Raw genomic sequence first — 17,935 nt, 5'->3', positions numbered from 1 at the left:
CATCTTTATAATAATAATAATAATAATAGTAATCATTATCTTTATAAGCATCATCATCATGATCCTCAGACTTGTAAACCTTTATCCACCAGATAAAGAGTAGCAAAACAAATAAATATGGACAAAGCAAGTTGGCCAATTGAGCTACTGTAGACAAAGACAGACAGAAAGTGAAAGAAAGAGAGGACTATTATACATTCAGCTGTGGCACAAATTTTCCTTGAGCGCATGGTGGTACAAGGCAAATCGACTCAGAAATACATATAGTATATTATTTGACAAAAACAGAATAATTTCAAACCTTGACTACAATGAGATACGGTCACCTATGCCTCTCTATTTATGCGTGGGAATACTTAGGAAAATATTCCCCAAATTGAAATAACTTTGATCTGATTCCCTGGTGATTTTACAGTATTTTATGTCAAACAATGAAAAATAATAAATAAATAAAACATTTGTTATTGTTTTTCCCCAAAATAAAATCACCTGCGAGCCAAATTTGGCCCGCGTGCCGCATATTGGGGAATCCTGTTATACAGCAAGAGAAAGGGGGAAAGCTAAATGGAGAGAGAGTGGAGAAGATTGGATCAAATATTGTTAGAGTTTCACCCCATCAGTTCAGCTGGTACTTGGAACTATCCAAATAAAGTGTTAACCGAAGCCATTTCCTCTTTATCAAGTTCCTCTTCTCAAACTGGCACAATCTTAAGACCTCAGAACTCAGACCTCTCCTTCCATTTGCGTGTTCATGGGAGCATGACAATGGATTGGATAATACCCCTTTCATTCTACTTATCAGGTAGGCAAAATATATTTACTGTAACATTGCTGGAAATAATAATGTTCAGTTGTAATAATGTTCAGTCCATAGTCTGCCAATATTTTACTTTTTTTTTGTCATTTTTGGTATCATCCAATGACATAAAACATGTACATTTGGAAAGAGGTTGGAAAATAAGTCAGGGAAGCTTCTTTAAATGCGTAGCAATTGGATACTAATCCCAGATGATTGAATGTCTTCCCATACATAAATGCTTGATAGAGACTATTATACTTTTACACATAAAACTTACTGTTATATATTTACAGTCTTGATCTTGCATCTCCACAGACTACATTTGTGCCAGGTTTTGCAGATCCATTGATATATTTTAGACATCCTCAGTTCTCACTTGTCATTTTTCCTCCTCGTACAAAACTCCTACAACTACTATTACCTCTGCTACTACTAGTACTACTACTACTACAGTAGTGACTTTGGGCTTGCTACACTACTACCAAAGTCCTGTTTCCATAGAAATCTATCTCCATATAATGTGAGGGTGTAAGTAAATGCAAACGTACATTTTATGTTGAAACCTTGTGGTAGGAAACTCTATGAAGCCACAGGTTATTGCCTCCCTCAGACCATGTTGGGTTCTCTAGTTCTTTAATAGAGGGCCATACTAGTATTATTGAAAGTGTAGCATGCTTACAGCTATGAAAATTTTTCTAAGCTTTTACACATGAAACTTACGTAGTGTAATTATGAACCTGTCCATGATGCATAAACATCAGCCCCTTTATCACATTCATAATGTATTGTAAGACTTGTTACAATATAAGCATTAATTACACTACATGTGCTTGTTATATACAGTACACTGAACAACAATATAAACACAACTTGTAAAGTATTGGTCCCATGTTTCATGAAATGAAATATAAGATCCCTGAAATGTCCCATACCCACAAAAAGCATATTTGTCTCAAATTCGTTTACATCCCTGTTAGTGAGCATATATCCTTTGCCAAGATAATCCATCCACCTGACAGGTGTGGCATATCAAGAAGATGATTAAACAGCTTGATCAATACACAGGTGCACACTGTGCTGGGGACAATAAAAGGCCACTCTAAAATGTTTTATCACACAACACAATGCCACAGATGTCTCAAGTTTTGAGGGAATGTGCAGTTAGCATGCTGACTGCAGGAATGTCCACCAAAGCTGTTGCCAGAGAATTACAGTAAATGTTCATTTATCTACCATAAGCTGCCTCCAACATCGTGTTAGAGAATTTGGCAGTATGTCCAACCGTCCCTCACAACCGCAGACCACATCTATGGCGTCGTGTGGGCGTGCGGTTTGCTGATGTCAACATTGTGAGGGACGTGAGTGCCCCATGTTGGAGGTGTGGTTATGGTGTGGGCAGGCAGGCATAAGCAATGGGTTATGGTGAGGGCAGGAATAAGCTATCACCTCATGTTTCAGCATGATAATACACAGCCCCATGTTGCAAGTACCTGTACACAATTCCTGGAAGCTGTAAATATCCCAGTTCTTCCATGGCTTGCATACTCACCAGACACGTCACCCATTGAGCATGTTTGGGATGCTCTGGATCGACATGTACAACACCATGTTCCAGTTCTCACTTATATTCAGCAACTTCGTACAGCCCTTTAAGAGGAGTGGGACAACATTCCACAGGCCACAATCAACAGCCTGATCAACGTTGTGTTAAGGAGATGTGTCGCGCTGCATGAGGCAAATCATGGTCACACCAGATACTGACAGTTTTTTTGATCCACGCCCCTAAACTTTGTTTTAAGGTATCTGTGATCAAGAGATGCATATCTGTATTCCCAGTCATGTAAAATCCATAGTTTAGGGCCTAATTAATTTATTTCAATTGACTGATTTCCCTTATAAACTATAACTCAGTAAAATCTTTGAAATTGTTACATGTTGCGATAATATATTTGTTCAGTGGTTTAGTGTGTGGGTGTACTGTGTTGCAACTTGTCACCAAGAGGTCATCAATTCATGCATGTAAATGCTTATTAGACATCAGTGTTGTGTTTGAGACCACCTAAAGCGAGACCGATTCAACACCGGAGGGATTCGAGTCTGAGTCAAGACCACTACCGGGGGGGGGGGGGGGGGGGGGGGGGCGGCGAGACCAATTCAAGACCGAGGCCGGGAGGGTGACAAGAGGTTCGAGACCGAGTCAAGAATGAGACCAGAAAAATGAGTCCAATTCAAGAACATGTTTGGAATTTTATCGCCAACATAATAGGAGTTCAAAATGTCCAGTATTTCTGTGATCTTATTCAGAAGAAGATACAGATTCTTTAGACATTCAGAATGGTGAAAAAATGCATGCGCAGGGCAAATGGAGCCACTCGATAAATTATTACTAACCCAAAAACAGTGGGGAACAATGTGGGCCTTCTACGCTTTCAGAGAAAGACTAAGGATTTATAAAATAATAACATTTGTAATAATTAGATTATTCTTTTCAAAGATGTTCTAATTTAATCTCTTCAGTTTTTGTTGGAAAGGAAAGAGAAGATTAAAAAAAGATGCAATAAGGATGTTATATGGTGGTTTATGGTCATTGGCTAGTTGTTCAGAAGCTTGATAGAAGGCATCTGCCATCTGCCTGTATTAGGGCAAAACGTTGGAGTGACAGTGGAGTCAACCAATAACATTGACTTCACATTAACAAAAGCTAGCTAGATAGACCATGGGAAAACGTATGGAAACTTCTGCCTTCTCGAGTAGTAGTAGTACATTTTGATTGGGAAATGCTAGCCTAATGGTTGTGTGTGGAGAAGTGGGTTCTTTGTGAAGGAAATTCGCCCTGTGTGAAAATCCTTTGTCTTCCTATAAATTTGTCTGATTTTCACTCTCAAATAATAAATAAAAAATGTATGTTCTTAAAAAATGTAAGTCCACAACAATGCTTCAACCATATCTGGAGACTGTTTTTGAGGTCTGGGAAGTTGTAGTTGTAGTCGAATGAGCAAAACAAATGCTCCCCCCATTGATACAAATCAACATTATATCATTCTGTCAGGTAGACCTACATTTTTGTCAACATTTTATTGGGAAGTTTTTTGGGGAAAACCTTTAGAAATGTTCATGACGAATGAATTGGGCATCACAAATAGCCTACTAACCAAGATTACGGACCAAACGTTTTCAATACCTGGTTTGCATACTGATTGTTGTCTTAGTTAGCATTTACTGGTCGATACCAGAAGTTGAAACGTCTTTCCTACCTACCAGGTGCCGATGTCATTATTTTGTGAGCTGCTCCATGCAACAACCAGTTGAGAGCTGCGCACTCTTTCTACCTGCAAATGATATTCAGCAGGGTGGAAGGGTAGCCTAGTGGTTAGAGCGTTGGACTAGTAACCAAAAGGTTGCAAGATCAAATCCCAAGGCTGACAAGGTCAGCCCTGAACAAGGCAGTTAACCTGTTCCTGTCATTGAAAATATGAATTTGTTCTTAACTGACTTGCCTAGTTAAATACAAAATACTGTTGAAATTAGGCTATTTATGCTCCAGACGTGAATATATGTCATGTGCTTTGCTAATTTGTGCATGTTTTTCTGTTGTCCTGTATAATTAATACGTTGTATACCTCCACTACACTACTTCGATACGCAACAGTAGGGATTAAGTAATGAGTATAGGCAATGCCCACTGGAAAAAAAAAGTGGGTATAGGGCGTATACCTGTGTATATCCTCCACTCAGTGGCGGTTGGTGCCATTTAAGATGAGGCAGGACCAACCGCCACTAGCTGTCCCAGTCAAGTTTATGAGATCGATTTTTGAGATCGGTTTCAATATCTTACAATATCTTACACTCTTAAATAGATTATCATACATGTTTTGAAATAAAATGTGGAATGTTTGGGTTGTGGTAATGCTCTTTCTGATATATTGTCTCCTCTGCTTACTGCCTCAAGGTGCTTTGGCTTTTAACATTGACCCAGTTGCTTGGAAGTATGTCAGCAAACCTGCTGCTGCTGGGTTTGGATACAAGGTGGTACAGAATAGCCCAGAAAGGTAAGAAAAAGCATATGGAGACAAGTCTAGTGACTTGGTTTGACCTTTTCTTTCTTTTTCAAAAATGTAATTTTCCTCATTGGCCAGTGTATTAGGTACACGGAAATGGTTCGTAGTGGCTTGCTATATAAATCAGGCAGACACGCATCAAGGTATTCAGTTACTGTTCGATTGAATGTTCGAATGGGAAAAAAAGAAGTGACCTAAGCGACTTTGAGCATGGTATGAGCGATGGTGCCAGGTGTGCCGGTCCCAAGTATCTCAGAAACGTCCGGCCTCCTGGGCATTTCACGCACGAGAATGGTGCTATGAACAGAAAACACATCCAGTCAGTGGCAGTCCTGTGGGTGAAAACAGCTCATTGATGAGAGGTCGAAGGAGAAGGGCAAGAATCATGCAAGCTAACAGGAGCGACACAAAGAGGCAAATAATGCAGTACAACAGTGTTGTGCAGGACAACGTCTCAGAACTCACAACTCATCGGTCCTTGTCATGGATGGGCTATTGCAGCAGATGACTACACAGCTAAAAACAAGAAGTGGCTCCAGTGGGCACGCGATCAGCAACACTGGACAATTGAGGAGTGGAAAAACATTGCCTGGTCCGACAAATCCCAGTTCCTGTTGCGTCAGGATTTGGCCGTAAGCAGCATGAGTCTATGGGATGACATCCATACAAGCATTAAAACACTATTTTTACCTCAACATAGTGTGAAATACACATATAAATAATAGCCTAAATGTTGACACATTTTGCTGTGGGGCAATGAGGAGATTCGGGATTTTTCCCCCACGGCACCTTTCCCCCACGTGTTTCCATGCCATTTCCATTGTTTTGGTCGAGTTCCATTGACTTCTTTACTGCATCTATGTTGTGTTGTAGAACAGCTGACTGAAGACCAGGCATTCAGATCAAACAGATGAGACTTTGTGACTTGTCAGAGAAATATTAGCAAGGCTAAGCAAGGCTAGCTATAGCTGCAAGGCTAAAACAAAATGTTAGCGCATTGTTCTCTGATTGGCTAAATGGATCAGTCTCGTAGCAAAAATTTTGCTCAAGATTTGACATGTTGAAACTTGGAAACTCCAGCAGCCGTCTTGAGACGTTCTAAAACTAGACCGTTCAGATCAAGTAAACTTTGTTCTAAATCCGAATAAAAATGTCTTGTTGCGTCTTATGTATCTGAAATTGGCTTCATCATTTTTGGTGTTGTATTTTTGTCAATTAATATAACATAAACACACCTTTGACCTCTAGGTTGCTTATAAGTGCCCCCCTGGAGGAGTATACGCAAAATAGGAGGGGACAGGTTTACCAATGTCTGGTCAGAGATTCATCTTGCAAACCATTGTCAATACAAGGTATGTATGGTAGAATATACTACTCAAATATGTCTGTTCATTAGGAATGGGACATTTCTTGATTACTGTTGAGCCTACCTGTGTTGTCGGAGGAAAACCTTGTAATTCTATTGTTGCCAATTTTCCATCTTTTTTTACATGTAATGAAATCAGTTACTTCCCTAAATGTACTATAAACATTACATGACTCTAGGACTAACAAAATGTATTCAAAATAGCTTTTGAAGTTTGATAATTGTATGGTTGTTAACAGTAAAATGTGGCTGTTTATTCCATTTGCTAAAAAGTTTATATTTTGGAGATATGAGGTTTTCATCTGACAGTGACAATAGACTTCTGTAGAATAAGAGATGAGTTGAGAGACGGTACTTGACTAATCTCTAACAAGAAAATCGAATAATATATATTTTTTTTGGGGGGGGGGGGGGGTGTCTAACAATACAAATACAAATCTAAGATGTTTATACCACAAATTCTCCCCTGTTGTGTTTTAAAGTGCCCAGTCATGGGATCAATATGTCTCTTGGTTTGTCAATGACAATGAATCCAGAGTCACTAAACACCATGGTGAGTGGAATGTGTGTTCACGTCTTAGCCATATTGATGAAAAACCACAAGGACATAATCAAATTGGTGCATTGCTTTTCGTGATTATTATCATTTTGTTCATCATCTCCCCACCTTCTGTTCCTTATAGGTATGCGGACCAACCATCCCAAGAGAGTGCAAAACCATCACCACCTACAACGGGATGTGCTTTGAAATTTACCCAATTCTTAATGTGAGACAACCTGTCCCTTCATCTCTGGAAGGTAATCCAAGGTTGTATTAAGGTAGTCGGGTTGGTTGAGTCAACATAGGTTTCATAAACAGACTTTCAAATCTTAAATATATTAAAATAAAATAGACCTATTGTGGTACAGATGCTGTCTTTTTTGTGTGTGTCACGCCACAGCACGCCACATAATTATGGAGGGTTATCAGTGCCAATTCTTAAATGCAATGCTTAAATGTTAAATTGCAATGTGACAATGACAAACGCAATGCCTAAATATTACATTGCATTTATGCATTTACATGAAGCACTAATGGTTTGGGTCTCTACCATTTTAACTTCACATTATTTTTGCTCTGTTTTGCTCTTTTTCTGTACATTTTGACCAGAATGTCCTGGACAAACAGACATAGCCTTTCTATTGGATGGTTCAGGAAGTGTTGACGGAAGTGATTTTGTAAAAATGAAAACCTTCGTGAAAGATCTGATCAGGGAATTTCTGGGAAGGGATACTAAGGTAAGAACTACTTTTACATGTTATTATAGAAAGAAAGCTAAAAGCTGCACTGTTTTAATTGCATTCATTGGTGATTCCTCAAAATATCATTGGTGATTAGGGTTGAGGTCGGAAAAAAATCATATATTTTCAATGATTTCTCAATAACCTGAAAAGGAGAAGCTATTTATCATCCTTTTGTTTTATTCAAATCACTCTGAATTGAGTGACTTCGATTATAATTGACCACAACCCTGATATTGCTCAACATAACAATATTTAGTCAAATATGCAACATGTAGTTATTAGTTTATGTAGACTGGCAATTGTATTTGTCATGACGAGATCAACAATACAAATGTCACTGAGGTATTCATATGACTAAGCTTCTTGTTGGTATTTTGAGTGTCTCCATTATACTTATAGATACAGTCACTACCGAAATTAATGGCAACCTTGATAAAGATCAGAAAAAAAGACTATAAAATAAATAATACAAATAGTGAGCTATATTGTATGCCAAAACAAAAGGGTAATTATATTATTTTATACTAATACAATTTACTTTACCCAGTACCAGGATATTTTAGCCAAAAACCCGGTGGCCTCAGCCAGGAGGCTGTAACTTAAGCCATAAGTGGCTCTTCCAGCAGACCATTACCCCAAGCACACATCAAAATCCAAAGAAATGGTTAATTGACCATGAAATCTAAATTTGACAATGGCCATGTCAGTCTCCAGACTTGAACCCCATTGAAAACATGTGGTTTGAATTGAAGAGGGCAGTCCATAGGCGTATACAAAGAATTTCAAGGATCTGGAATTATTCTGTATGAAGGAATGATAAGATCCCTCCCAATGTGTTCTGAAATCTCATAAAATATTTTAGAAAATGCTCAGTGCTGTTTTCCTCACAAGGGGAGGGAGGGTGCTGGAGTTTGAAAACAGGGGTGCCAATAATTTTTACCTCAATCTTTTTGAGAAAAGAAAGATTACTTGTTTAACAAAATATGTTTCTTAGAACAATTGTATTAGTATAAAATACATATATATATTTTTTTAATTCTGAGCGTACAATATAGCTCAGTATTTGTATTATTTATTTTATACAGTATTTTTTGCTCATCCTTATCAAGGGTGTCAATAATTTTGGACACACCTGTTCTCTTTCTTTTTACAGTTTGCAGTTGCACAATATTCAACCGATTGCACTATACATTTTGACTTAAAAACTTTTGATGTCATGAATTGGGATGATCAAGTGAATAGAATTCGTCAACAACGTGGATGGACTTTCACGGCAGCATCCATCCAAAAAGTTGTGTAAGTGCATAATATTTATATAGACATATTACAGTATATTTCCCCATAGAGTCAACATACAGAATATTACCATACAACATGTTAAAAAGTGAATCTACAACCTTTTCTGATCAAAAAGCCAAGATGTCTTTTCAACGAGTAAGGGATCCAGACCAAAGGCAAAGAAGATCTTGATAGTCATTACAGATGGAGAATCAAATGACAGCGAGATGCTGGGGAAGGCAGCCTCTGAGGCTGAAGCAAAAAACATTATTCGATTTGCCATTGGGGTAAGTTGTTTGCCTCGCTGTGTTTCTTTGTACACCATTCTACGCAAAATTGTCATGTTTGCTGGAATAATTATCGGACCAAGCTGCAGCACGATATGGTTTCCACATATTATTTATTAGAAATGCACAAAACAACAAAGAAAGAATGAAACAAACAACGAACCGTAACAAAGAGGTGTAACATACACTAACTCAAAACAATATCCCATAAAACACAGGTGGAAAAAATGCTACTTAAATATGATCCCCAATTAGAGACAACGATAGCCAGCTATCTCTAATTGGGAATCATACCAAACACCAACATAGAAAAACTAAACTAGAACCCCACATAGAAAATAATAGGTGATCTTCTTTTTCATTACGTATTATTATATTCTTTAACTTCTTATGGCTGCAGGGGCAGTATTGAGTAGCTAGGATGAAAGGTGCCCAGAGGTGCCCAGAGTAAACGGCCTGCTCCTCAGTCCCAGTTGCTAATATATGCATATTATTATTAGTATTGGATATAAAACACTCTGAAGTTTCTAAAACTGTTTGAATGATGTCTGTGAGTATAACAGAACTCATATGGCAGGCAAAACCCTGAGATGAAATCCAAACAGGAAGTGGGAAATCTGTAGGTTGGTCGATTTTCAACCCAGCCCCTATTGAATACACAGTGGGATATTGGTTATGTTGCACTTCCTAAGGCTTCCACTAGATGTCAACCGTCTTTAGAAACTTGAATGAGGCTTCTACTGTGTTGTGGAGCCGGATGGGAGCTGTTTGAGTCAGTGGTCTGGCAGAGAGCCAGGTCCTGGTCATGTGCATTTCACATGATAGCGACCTGCGTTCCATGGCTTTTCTACAGACATAGGAATTCTCCGGTTGTAACGTTATTGAATATTTATGATAACAACATCCTAAAGATTGATTCTATACTTAGTTTGACAAGTTTCTTCGACCTGTAATATAAATTTTTGAAGTTTTCGTCCGACGTTCGGCTGGACCTGCACGAGCGTTTGGATTTGTGTACTAAACACGCTAACAAAAGTAGCGACTTGGACATAAATAATGGACATTATCGAACAAATCAAGCATTAATTGTGGAACTAGGATTCCTGGGAGTGCATTCTGATGAAGATTGTCAAAGGTAACATTTATAATGCTATTTCTGATCTGTTGACATGGCGGATAAAAAAAAAAATATTCTGAGCGCCGTCTCAGATTATTGCATGGTTAAAATCTGACACAGTGGTTGCATTAAGGAGAGGTATATCTATATTTCCATGTCTAACAGTTGTATTTATTGACATTTATAATGAGCATTTCTGTAAAATAATGTAGCTCTCTGCAATGTCACCGAATGTTTTGGAACTAGTGAACGTAACGCGCCAATGTATACTGAGATTTTTTTATATAAATATGAACTTTATCAAACAAAACATACATGTATTGTGTAACAAGAAGTCCTATGAGTGTCATCTGATGAAGATCATCAAAGGTTAGTGATTCATTTTATCTCTATTTGTGCTTTTTGTGACTCCTCTCTTTGGCTGGAAAAATGGCTGCATTTTTCTGTGAGTTGGTGGTGACCAAACATAATCGTTTGTGGTGCTTTCGCTGTAAAGCCTATTTGAAATCGGACACTGTGGTGGGATTAACAACAAGATTACTTTTAAAACGGTATAAGATACATGTATGTTTGAGGAATTTTTATTTAATTTAATTAATTTGAATTTGGCGCCCTGCACTTTCACTGGCTATTGTCATATCGATCTCGTTAACGGGATTGCAGCCCTAAGAAGTTTAAAAAAAAGAAATTATGAATTTATCAATGCCTCTTTTGTATTCAAGTTTTTGTGTCACAGGTCACGATAACAACGGTTTACACGACAACTTAGTTGTCCTGTGCAGCCACATTTTTATTACATTTAAATAGACTTTATAGACTTAAAATCACAATATTTGTATTTTTTGTTCATTAATATACAGTTGAAGTCGGAAGTATACATATACTTAGGTTGGAATCATTAAAACTCATTTTTTAACCACTCCACAAATGCATTGTTAACAAACTATAGTTTGGCAAGTCGGTAAAGACATCTACTTTGTGCATGACAAGTAATTTTTCCAACAATTGTTTGCAGACAGATTATTTCACTTATAACTCACTGTGTCACAATTCCAGTGGGTCAGAAGTTTACATACAATAAATTGACTGTGCCTTTAAACAGTTTGGAAAAATCCTGAAATTGATGTTATGGCTTTAGAAGCTTCTGATAATTGACATCATTTGAGTCAAATGGAGGTGTACCTGTGGATGTATTTCAAGGCCTACCTTCAAATTCAGTGCCTCTTTGCTTGACATCATGGGAAAATCAAAAGAAATCAGCAAAGACCTCAGAAGAAAATGTAGACCTCCACAAGTCTGGTTCATCCTTGGGAGCAATTTCCAAATGTCTGAAGGTACCACGTTCATCTGTACAAAGAATAGTACGCAAGTATTAACACCATGGGACCACGCAGCCGTCATACCGCTCAGGAAGGAGACGTGTAATGTCTCCTAGAGATGAACGTACTTTGGTGCGAAAAGTGCAAATCAATCCCAGAACAACAGCAAAGGACCTTGTGAAGATGCTGGAGGAAACAGGTACAAAAGTATCTATATCCACAGTAAAACGAGTCCTATATTGACAAGGAAGAGCAAGGAAGAAGCCACTGCTCCAAAACCGCCATAAAAAAAAGCCAGACTACGGTTTGCAACTGCACATGGGGACAAAGATCTGACTTTTTGGAGAAATGTCCTCTGCTCTGATGAAACAAAAATAGAACTGTTTGGCCTTAATGACCATCGTTATGTTTGGAGGAAAAAGGGGGAGGCTTGCAAGCCAAAGAACACCATCCCAACCGTGAAGCACGGGGGTGTCAGCATTATGTTGTGGGGGTGCTTTGCTGCAGGAGGGACTGGTGCACTTCACAAAATAGATGGCATCATGAGGAAAGGAAAATTATGTGGATATATTGAAGCAACATCTCAAGACATCAGTCAGGAAGTTAAAGCTTGGTCGCAAATGGGTCTTCCAAATGGACAATGACCCCAAGAATACTTCCAAAGTTAAGCAAAATGGCTTAAGGACAACAAAGTCAAAGTATTGAAGTGGCCATCACAAAGCCCTGACCTCAATCCAATAGAAAATTTGTGGGCAGGACAGAAAAAGCGTGTGCGAGCAAGGAGGCCTACAAACCTGACTCAGTTACACCAGCTTTGTCAGGAGGAATGGTCCAAAATTCACCCAACGTATTGTGGAAGCTTGTGGAAGGCTACCCGAAACGTTTTGACCCAAGTTCAACAATTTAAAGGCAATGCTACCAATTACTAATTGAGTGCATGTAAACTTCTGACCCACTGGGAATGTGATGAAAGAAATAAAAGCTGAAATAAATCCTTCTCTCTACTATTATTCTGACATTTCACATGCTTAAAATAAAGTGGTGATCCTAACTGACATAAGATAGGGAATTTTTATTATGATTAAATGTCAGGAATTGTGAAAAACGGAGTTTAAATGTATTTGGCTAAGGTATATGTAAACTTCGGACTTCAACTGTATAATGCCACTACTCAGAAATTATGATTTTGAATGAACAGCGACTAAGTATCTGTGTCTATTTCTGGATTTTCTCAGGTGGGCGGAGCCTTTTCTAAGCCCTCAGCAAGAAACGAGTTACAAACAATTGCCTCCTCTCCACCAATCAACCACGTGTTTCAAGTGGGCAGCTTCCAAGCACTTGGCCAAATCAAGAATACATTACAGAACAGCATTTTTCCTATTGAAGGTATGTTTACTTTTCTTGATTTGTCTGTCAAGCCACTATAGTCCTCATCAGTCCCCACACCATTGCAATCTAACTTTTAATGAAGTGTGAATGAGGTGTTTACCTATCTTGAATATCTGTCCTGCTAAAGCTTGTATGAGTCTACCTCTACCTTAGTTGATTGTTAACAATAACATAATATGTAACCTACAGGACATACTGTATAATACTAACTCATGTGAATGTTGATAGGAATCAGACCATCTCACACTGTTAAACCACTAACGTGAATGTGATATCTCAGACTGCCATGTTTGTTGACTAGTTTTTCTGTATTGCAGGATCTCAGACTACTGGGGAATCTATACAGATGGAAATGGCCCAGGAGGGATTCAGTGCAGCATACGTGCCAGCGGTAGGTAATACTCCCTTTTCCATAAATGGCTCAAGTCCTGCATGATTTCTCATTGGCTGGCTTGGCTTTCATGCCAAGCACTAATCCTGTTTTCTGGTCACTAATTAAAATATAATTGCACGTAATATAAGTCAAATAAAATGTGTAGTCTTCAATTAGTACATTTGCCCATCCTTGCCAGGGAGGATTCCAGATGGGATCTGTTGGAGCCTTCCAATGGAGGGGGGCTTACCAGGAATACACAGGGAGCACTTTAAACCCTACACCACAACAGAGTCTGAACATGGAACCAGATAGCTATATGGGTGAGAAAATCTACTGAAAAAAAACACCCAAGCGTACACTGTTATTATTGGCTCTGACCCTGTGAATTTCCCACCTCAGGGTACTCCATAGCAGTTGCTAGGACACAGAGTCGCCAGTTTACCATTTTAGGTGCTCCAAGATTTAAACACACTGGACGAGTGGTGGTTCTTCCGTCCAAAGACACAGACAAGCCGATAGAATTTTCTGGACAGGTGTGTACACAACTGAAACATTGTTGACTGAAAATAATGTTGAATATCATAACTTGCATTCTCCAAAAAGGTATGTGGGTAGCAGCAGACCTACAGGTAAATCCTGAACCAGTAGCAAATTGAAAAAGAAAATTATGACACACAGTGATGCTCCATGATTATTATAGGTGATGGATTCAACCTGAGAATTTTTGTCCAATGAACTAATGAATGTTGAACAACATTTTAGTTTGTTTGAGATTTGATCATGTGAAAGCTAACCCCCATATGAAAAAAACAACAACAATTGGACTCTGATTCGAACTTCAAGAAACTAGTTGTGAAAATGACCTAATAGAACAGACGATTGGATCTAGGAATATAGTAAATAATAGTGGTGACAATGAGCAACCTTGCTAATTGCCACAAGCCACGGTAAATGGTTGAGACATTTTCCCATGGGCAGTTGTGTAGTGATGCCTAGAGAAGTGGGTGTTCCCCATTTGGCAAAAGAATTGCCCAAATGGCCCGCCCAGTGAAGGAAAGGTGCCCTGTGTAAAATTGCTATGTTTTCCTATAGTTTTATCAGGTTTTCACTCTCAAAATCACACCGTTTTATAGAAAAATTACAAAGATATGTTTGAAGTCCACAACAATGCTTAAACCATATCAGGAGACAGTTCAGTAAGACAGCGTATAGGTCTGCTTATTAAGTACCTCTACGTGCGGTCATAGGCTCCGAAAGTTCTGGCAGTGTCATATTTCTTTTGCCTTTAGTGTGGCTGGTGTTACGAGCGAATCCTGGTGACTGACCAATAGGAACACGACATGCACTGAATATGCAGTCATGTTAACATGACACATCTGAAATCAGGCTACCTGATGGGATTTTGATGAATGCGCAAAATTGTCAATCAAAATAAAGGTTCTACCATAGCGACCATGTTTCTTTGGGGAAACCTACAGTTCGGACATACAGTGCTTTTGGAAAGTATTCAGACCCATTCCGTTTTTCCACATTTTGTTACCTTACAGCCTTATTCTAAAATGGATAAAATAAATGTTTTACTCATCAATCTACACACAATGCCTCATAATGACAAAGCAAAAACAGGTTTTTAGAAATGTGTAACTATTCAGACCTTTTGCTATGAGGCTCGAAATTGAGCTCAGGTGCATCTTGTTTCCATTGATCATCATTGAGATGTTTCTAAAACTTGACTGGAGGCCACCTGTGGTAAATGAAATTGATTGGACATGATTTGGAAAGGCACACACCTGTCCATATAAGGTCCCACAGTTGGCAGTGCATGTCAGATCAAAACCAAGCCACTAAGGAATTGTCCGTAGAGCTCCGAGACAGGATTGTGTCAAGGCACAGATCTGGGGAAAGATACCAAAAAGTTTCTGCAGAAAATTGTATGTGTGTGGTCAGAGATGAGATAGTGATTCAAAAATCATGTTAAACACTATTATTGCACACAGAGTGCCTGCAACTTATTGTTTTGGAATATTTTTATTCTGTACAGGCTTCCTTCTTTTCACTCTTTCAATTAGATTAGTATTGTGTAGTAACTACAATGTTGTTGATCCAGACTTAGTTTTCTCCTATCACAGCCATTAAATTCAGTAACTGTTTTAAATTCACCATAAGCCTGATGGTGAAATTCCTGAGCATTTTCCTTCCTCTCCGGCAACTGAGTTAGGAAGGACACCTGTGTCTTTGTAGTGACTTGATGTATTAATACACCATCCAAAGTGTAATTAATAACTTCACCATGCTCAAAGGGATATTCAATGTCTGCTTTTTTATTTTTTACCCATCTACCAATAGGTGCCCTTCTTTGCAAGGCATTAGAAAATCTCCCTGGTCTTTGTGGTTGAATCTGTGTTTGAAATTCAATGCTCGACTGAGGGACCTTACAGAAAATTGTATGTGTGGGGTCAGAGATGAGATAGGGATTCAAAAATCATGTTAAACACTATTATTGCACACAGAGTGCCTGCAACTTATTATTTGACTTGTTCATACTATATATGGTGCTTTTTCACTATAGCACTGGTGTTACCAGACATTTCTGGGGTGGAAGTGCTAGTGTTATTTGTGTTTCCATCACCAGGCCTGACACTAAGATTGCGCTGTACTGGATGGCTGCTGTTTTGCATAGTGTCTAGGGGGGGTCATATAGGTGAATTGTATTTCTATGCTGGCCTGATGTGGTTCCCAATCAGAGGCAGCTGTTTATCGTTGTCTCTGGTTGGGGATCAAATTCAGGTAACCATTTCTTCATTGTGCTTTGTGGGATCTTGTCTAGAGATAGTTGCTGTATGCACACCAGTAGCTTCACGTTTCGTTTGTTCTTGTGCTTTATTGTTTTGATCCTTCGATGTCGGCTTTTCCTATCATTGTGAAGCAGAATTCACCAAGCGTTGGATTGTTCACCCACTAATATGGAACGTGAGCTGGGATTAGACCGTCGTGTGACAGGTTAGTAGCACGCTGTGCACTGGCCTAGCACGCTGCGCCTTGGTCTAATCATTACGATGACGAACGTGACAGATCGGCAGTTACTTACCCCAATTCTGGCGTCAACTTCAACTCATCTGCCCTGGGCTCTCTCTGTAATTCCAACCCCATTTTTGGGCTACCCAAGAGGAAACATCGACATTACAGAGGCAAGAGAGGGGGGGATCCTGGTGAGATTAAGGTGAAGGGAAAACCGGATACCTCTTCCCTCCATCCTACTTGTCACGACTTCCGCCGAAGTCGGCCCTTCTCCTTGTTCGGGTGGTGTTCGGCGGTCGACGTCACCGGCTTTCTAGTCACCATCGATCCATTTTTCAGTTTCGTTTTGTTTTGTCTGTATTATACACACCTGGTTTCAATTCCCCCATCATGTTCCCTATATAACCCTCTGGCTTTCATTTCTGTTTTGTCCGTGATTGTTTGTGCGTTAGTGGTTGTGATGATTACGTGTGTTTGTGATTATTTCCATTTGTGGAACTTTTGCCTATATTTTGAGTAAAACACTGTGGTTTCGTTCAACACCTGTGTCCTGCGCTTGACTCCGATACTTCTCCGCACACAATCCTGACAGAATCACGGACTTTCTTCAAATGGAGTCAGCAGGCGCAGCCAGCCCTTCTCTCCCAATAGGAGAGCAGGTTCAACAGCACGCGACCATGTTGCATAGTTTAGGGACAGCCATGGATCGCGTGCTGCAAACAATGGACAGATGGGAGAGAGGAGGTCTCCCAGTAAATAATACCCCAGCACCTCCACCCGCACCTCTACCTACACCACCGTCCATCCCTCCATCGTACAGACCCAGTGGGATTCGGCTCTCGCTCCCGGGAGCGTATGACGGAACAGCAGCCGGGTGCCAGGGGTTCCTCCTACAGCTGGAGCTCTACCTGGCATCTGTTCATCCGTCCCCTTCGGGACATGAGAAGGTGGGCGCCCTCATCTCCTGTCTGACTGGTAAAGCCCTGGAGTGGGACAACGCCATCTGGGGAAGAGAAGGTTCTACCCGGGATAACTATGATGACTTCTCTTGCCGCTTCCGGGCAGTCTTTGATCATCCACCTGAAGGGAGAGCGGCGGGAGAGCGATTGTTCCATCTAAGACAGGGGATGAGGAGCGCTCAAGAATTCACCCTGGACTTCCGTACTCCGGCCGCTGGTGCGGGATGGAATGAGCGGGCCCTGATCGATCATTATAGGTGTAGTCTACGAGAGGACGTTCGTAGGGAGCTAGCCTGCAGGGACACTACTCTCAACCTGGACCAGCTGGTGGATTTATCTATCCGGCTGGATAACCTGTTGGCCTCCCGCGGGCGTCTAGATCGGGGTCCGCCCATTCCATTACCCAGCTCCTTGGATCCAACCCCTATGGAGTTGGGAGGGGCTGATAGGAGGGAGACCGGAGGGGGAACCACTCCATGTACCAACTGTGGACGCAGAGGGCACACTGCTGTCCGGTGCTGGGGTGTTTCTCCTGGAAGTCGAGGTAGCAGGCGGAGCACTGGTGGGTCGTCTCAGGTGAGTAGGCACAGAACTCACCCAGAGCCTTCTGTTGCACTCATGTGGTTACCTATAGAATTTTCTGAGTTTTCCCCGCATCCCCAGCATAAGGCGCTAGTAGATTCAG

The 17,935-nt window shown here is 40.0% G+C and overlaps 1 protein-coding gene across 1 annotated transcript in view; it reads left to right on the top strand.

Annotated features, from left to right (window-relative positions):
* The first annotated feature begins 753 nt into the window (after nucleotides 1-753).
* Nucleotides 754-17,935, top strand: part of LOC120046421 (integrin alpha-M-like) — a 64,142-nt gene continuing 46,960 nt past the window's right edge. Inside the window, exons 1-12 of the mRNA XM_038991641.1 lie at nucleotides 754-802; nucleotides 4,749-4,848; nucleotides 6,106-6,209; nucleotides 6,706-6,776; nucleotides 6,907-7,021; nucleotides 7,374-7,501; nucleotides 8,661-8,803; nucleotides 8,922-9,072; nucleotides 12,744-12,894; nucleotides 13,215-13,288; nucleotides 13,470-13,593; nucleotides 13,673-13,806. Coding sequence (XP_038847569.1) covers nucleotides 760-802; nucleotides 4,749-4,848; nucleotides 6,106-6,209; nucleotides 6,706-6,776; nucleotides 6,907-7,021; nucleotides 7,374-7,501; nucleotides 8,661-8,803; nucleotides 8,922-9,072; nucleotides 12,744-12,894; nucleotides 13,215-13,288; nucleotides 13,470-13,593; nucleotides 13,673-13,806 — 1,338 coding nt within the window. The 5' untranslated portion in view covers nucleotides 754-759. The remainder of the gene's footprint in view (nucleotides 803-4,748; nucleotides 4,849-6,105; nucleotides 6,210-6,705; nucleotides 6,777-6,906; nucleotides 7,022-7,373; nucleotides 7,502-8,660; nucleotides 8,804-8,921; nucleotides 9,073-12,743; nucleotides 12,895-13,214; nucleotides 13,289-13,469; nucleotides 13,594-13,672; nucleotides 13,807-17,935) is intronic.

This window comes from Salvelinus namaycush, chromosome 4, assembly GCF_016432855.1.
Source record: "Salvelinus namaycush isolate Seneca chromosome 4, SaNama_1.0, whole genome shotgun sequence".
Taxonomy (NCBI): domain Eukaryota; kingdom Metazoa; phylum Chordata; class Actinopteri; order Salmoniformes; family Salmonidae; genus Salvelinus; species Salvelinus namaycush.
This window is presented reverse-complemented; position numbering and strand designations above follow the sequence as displayed.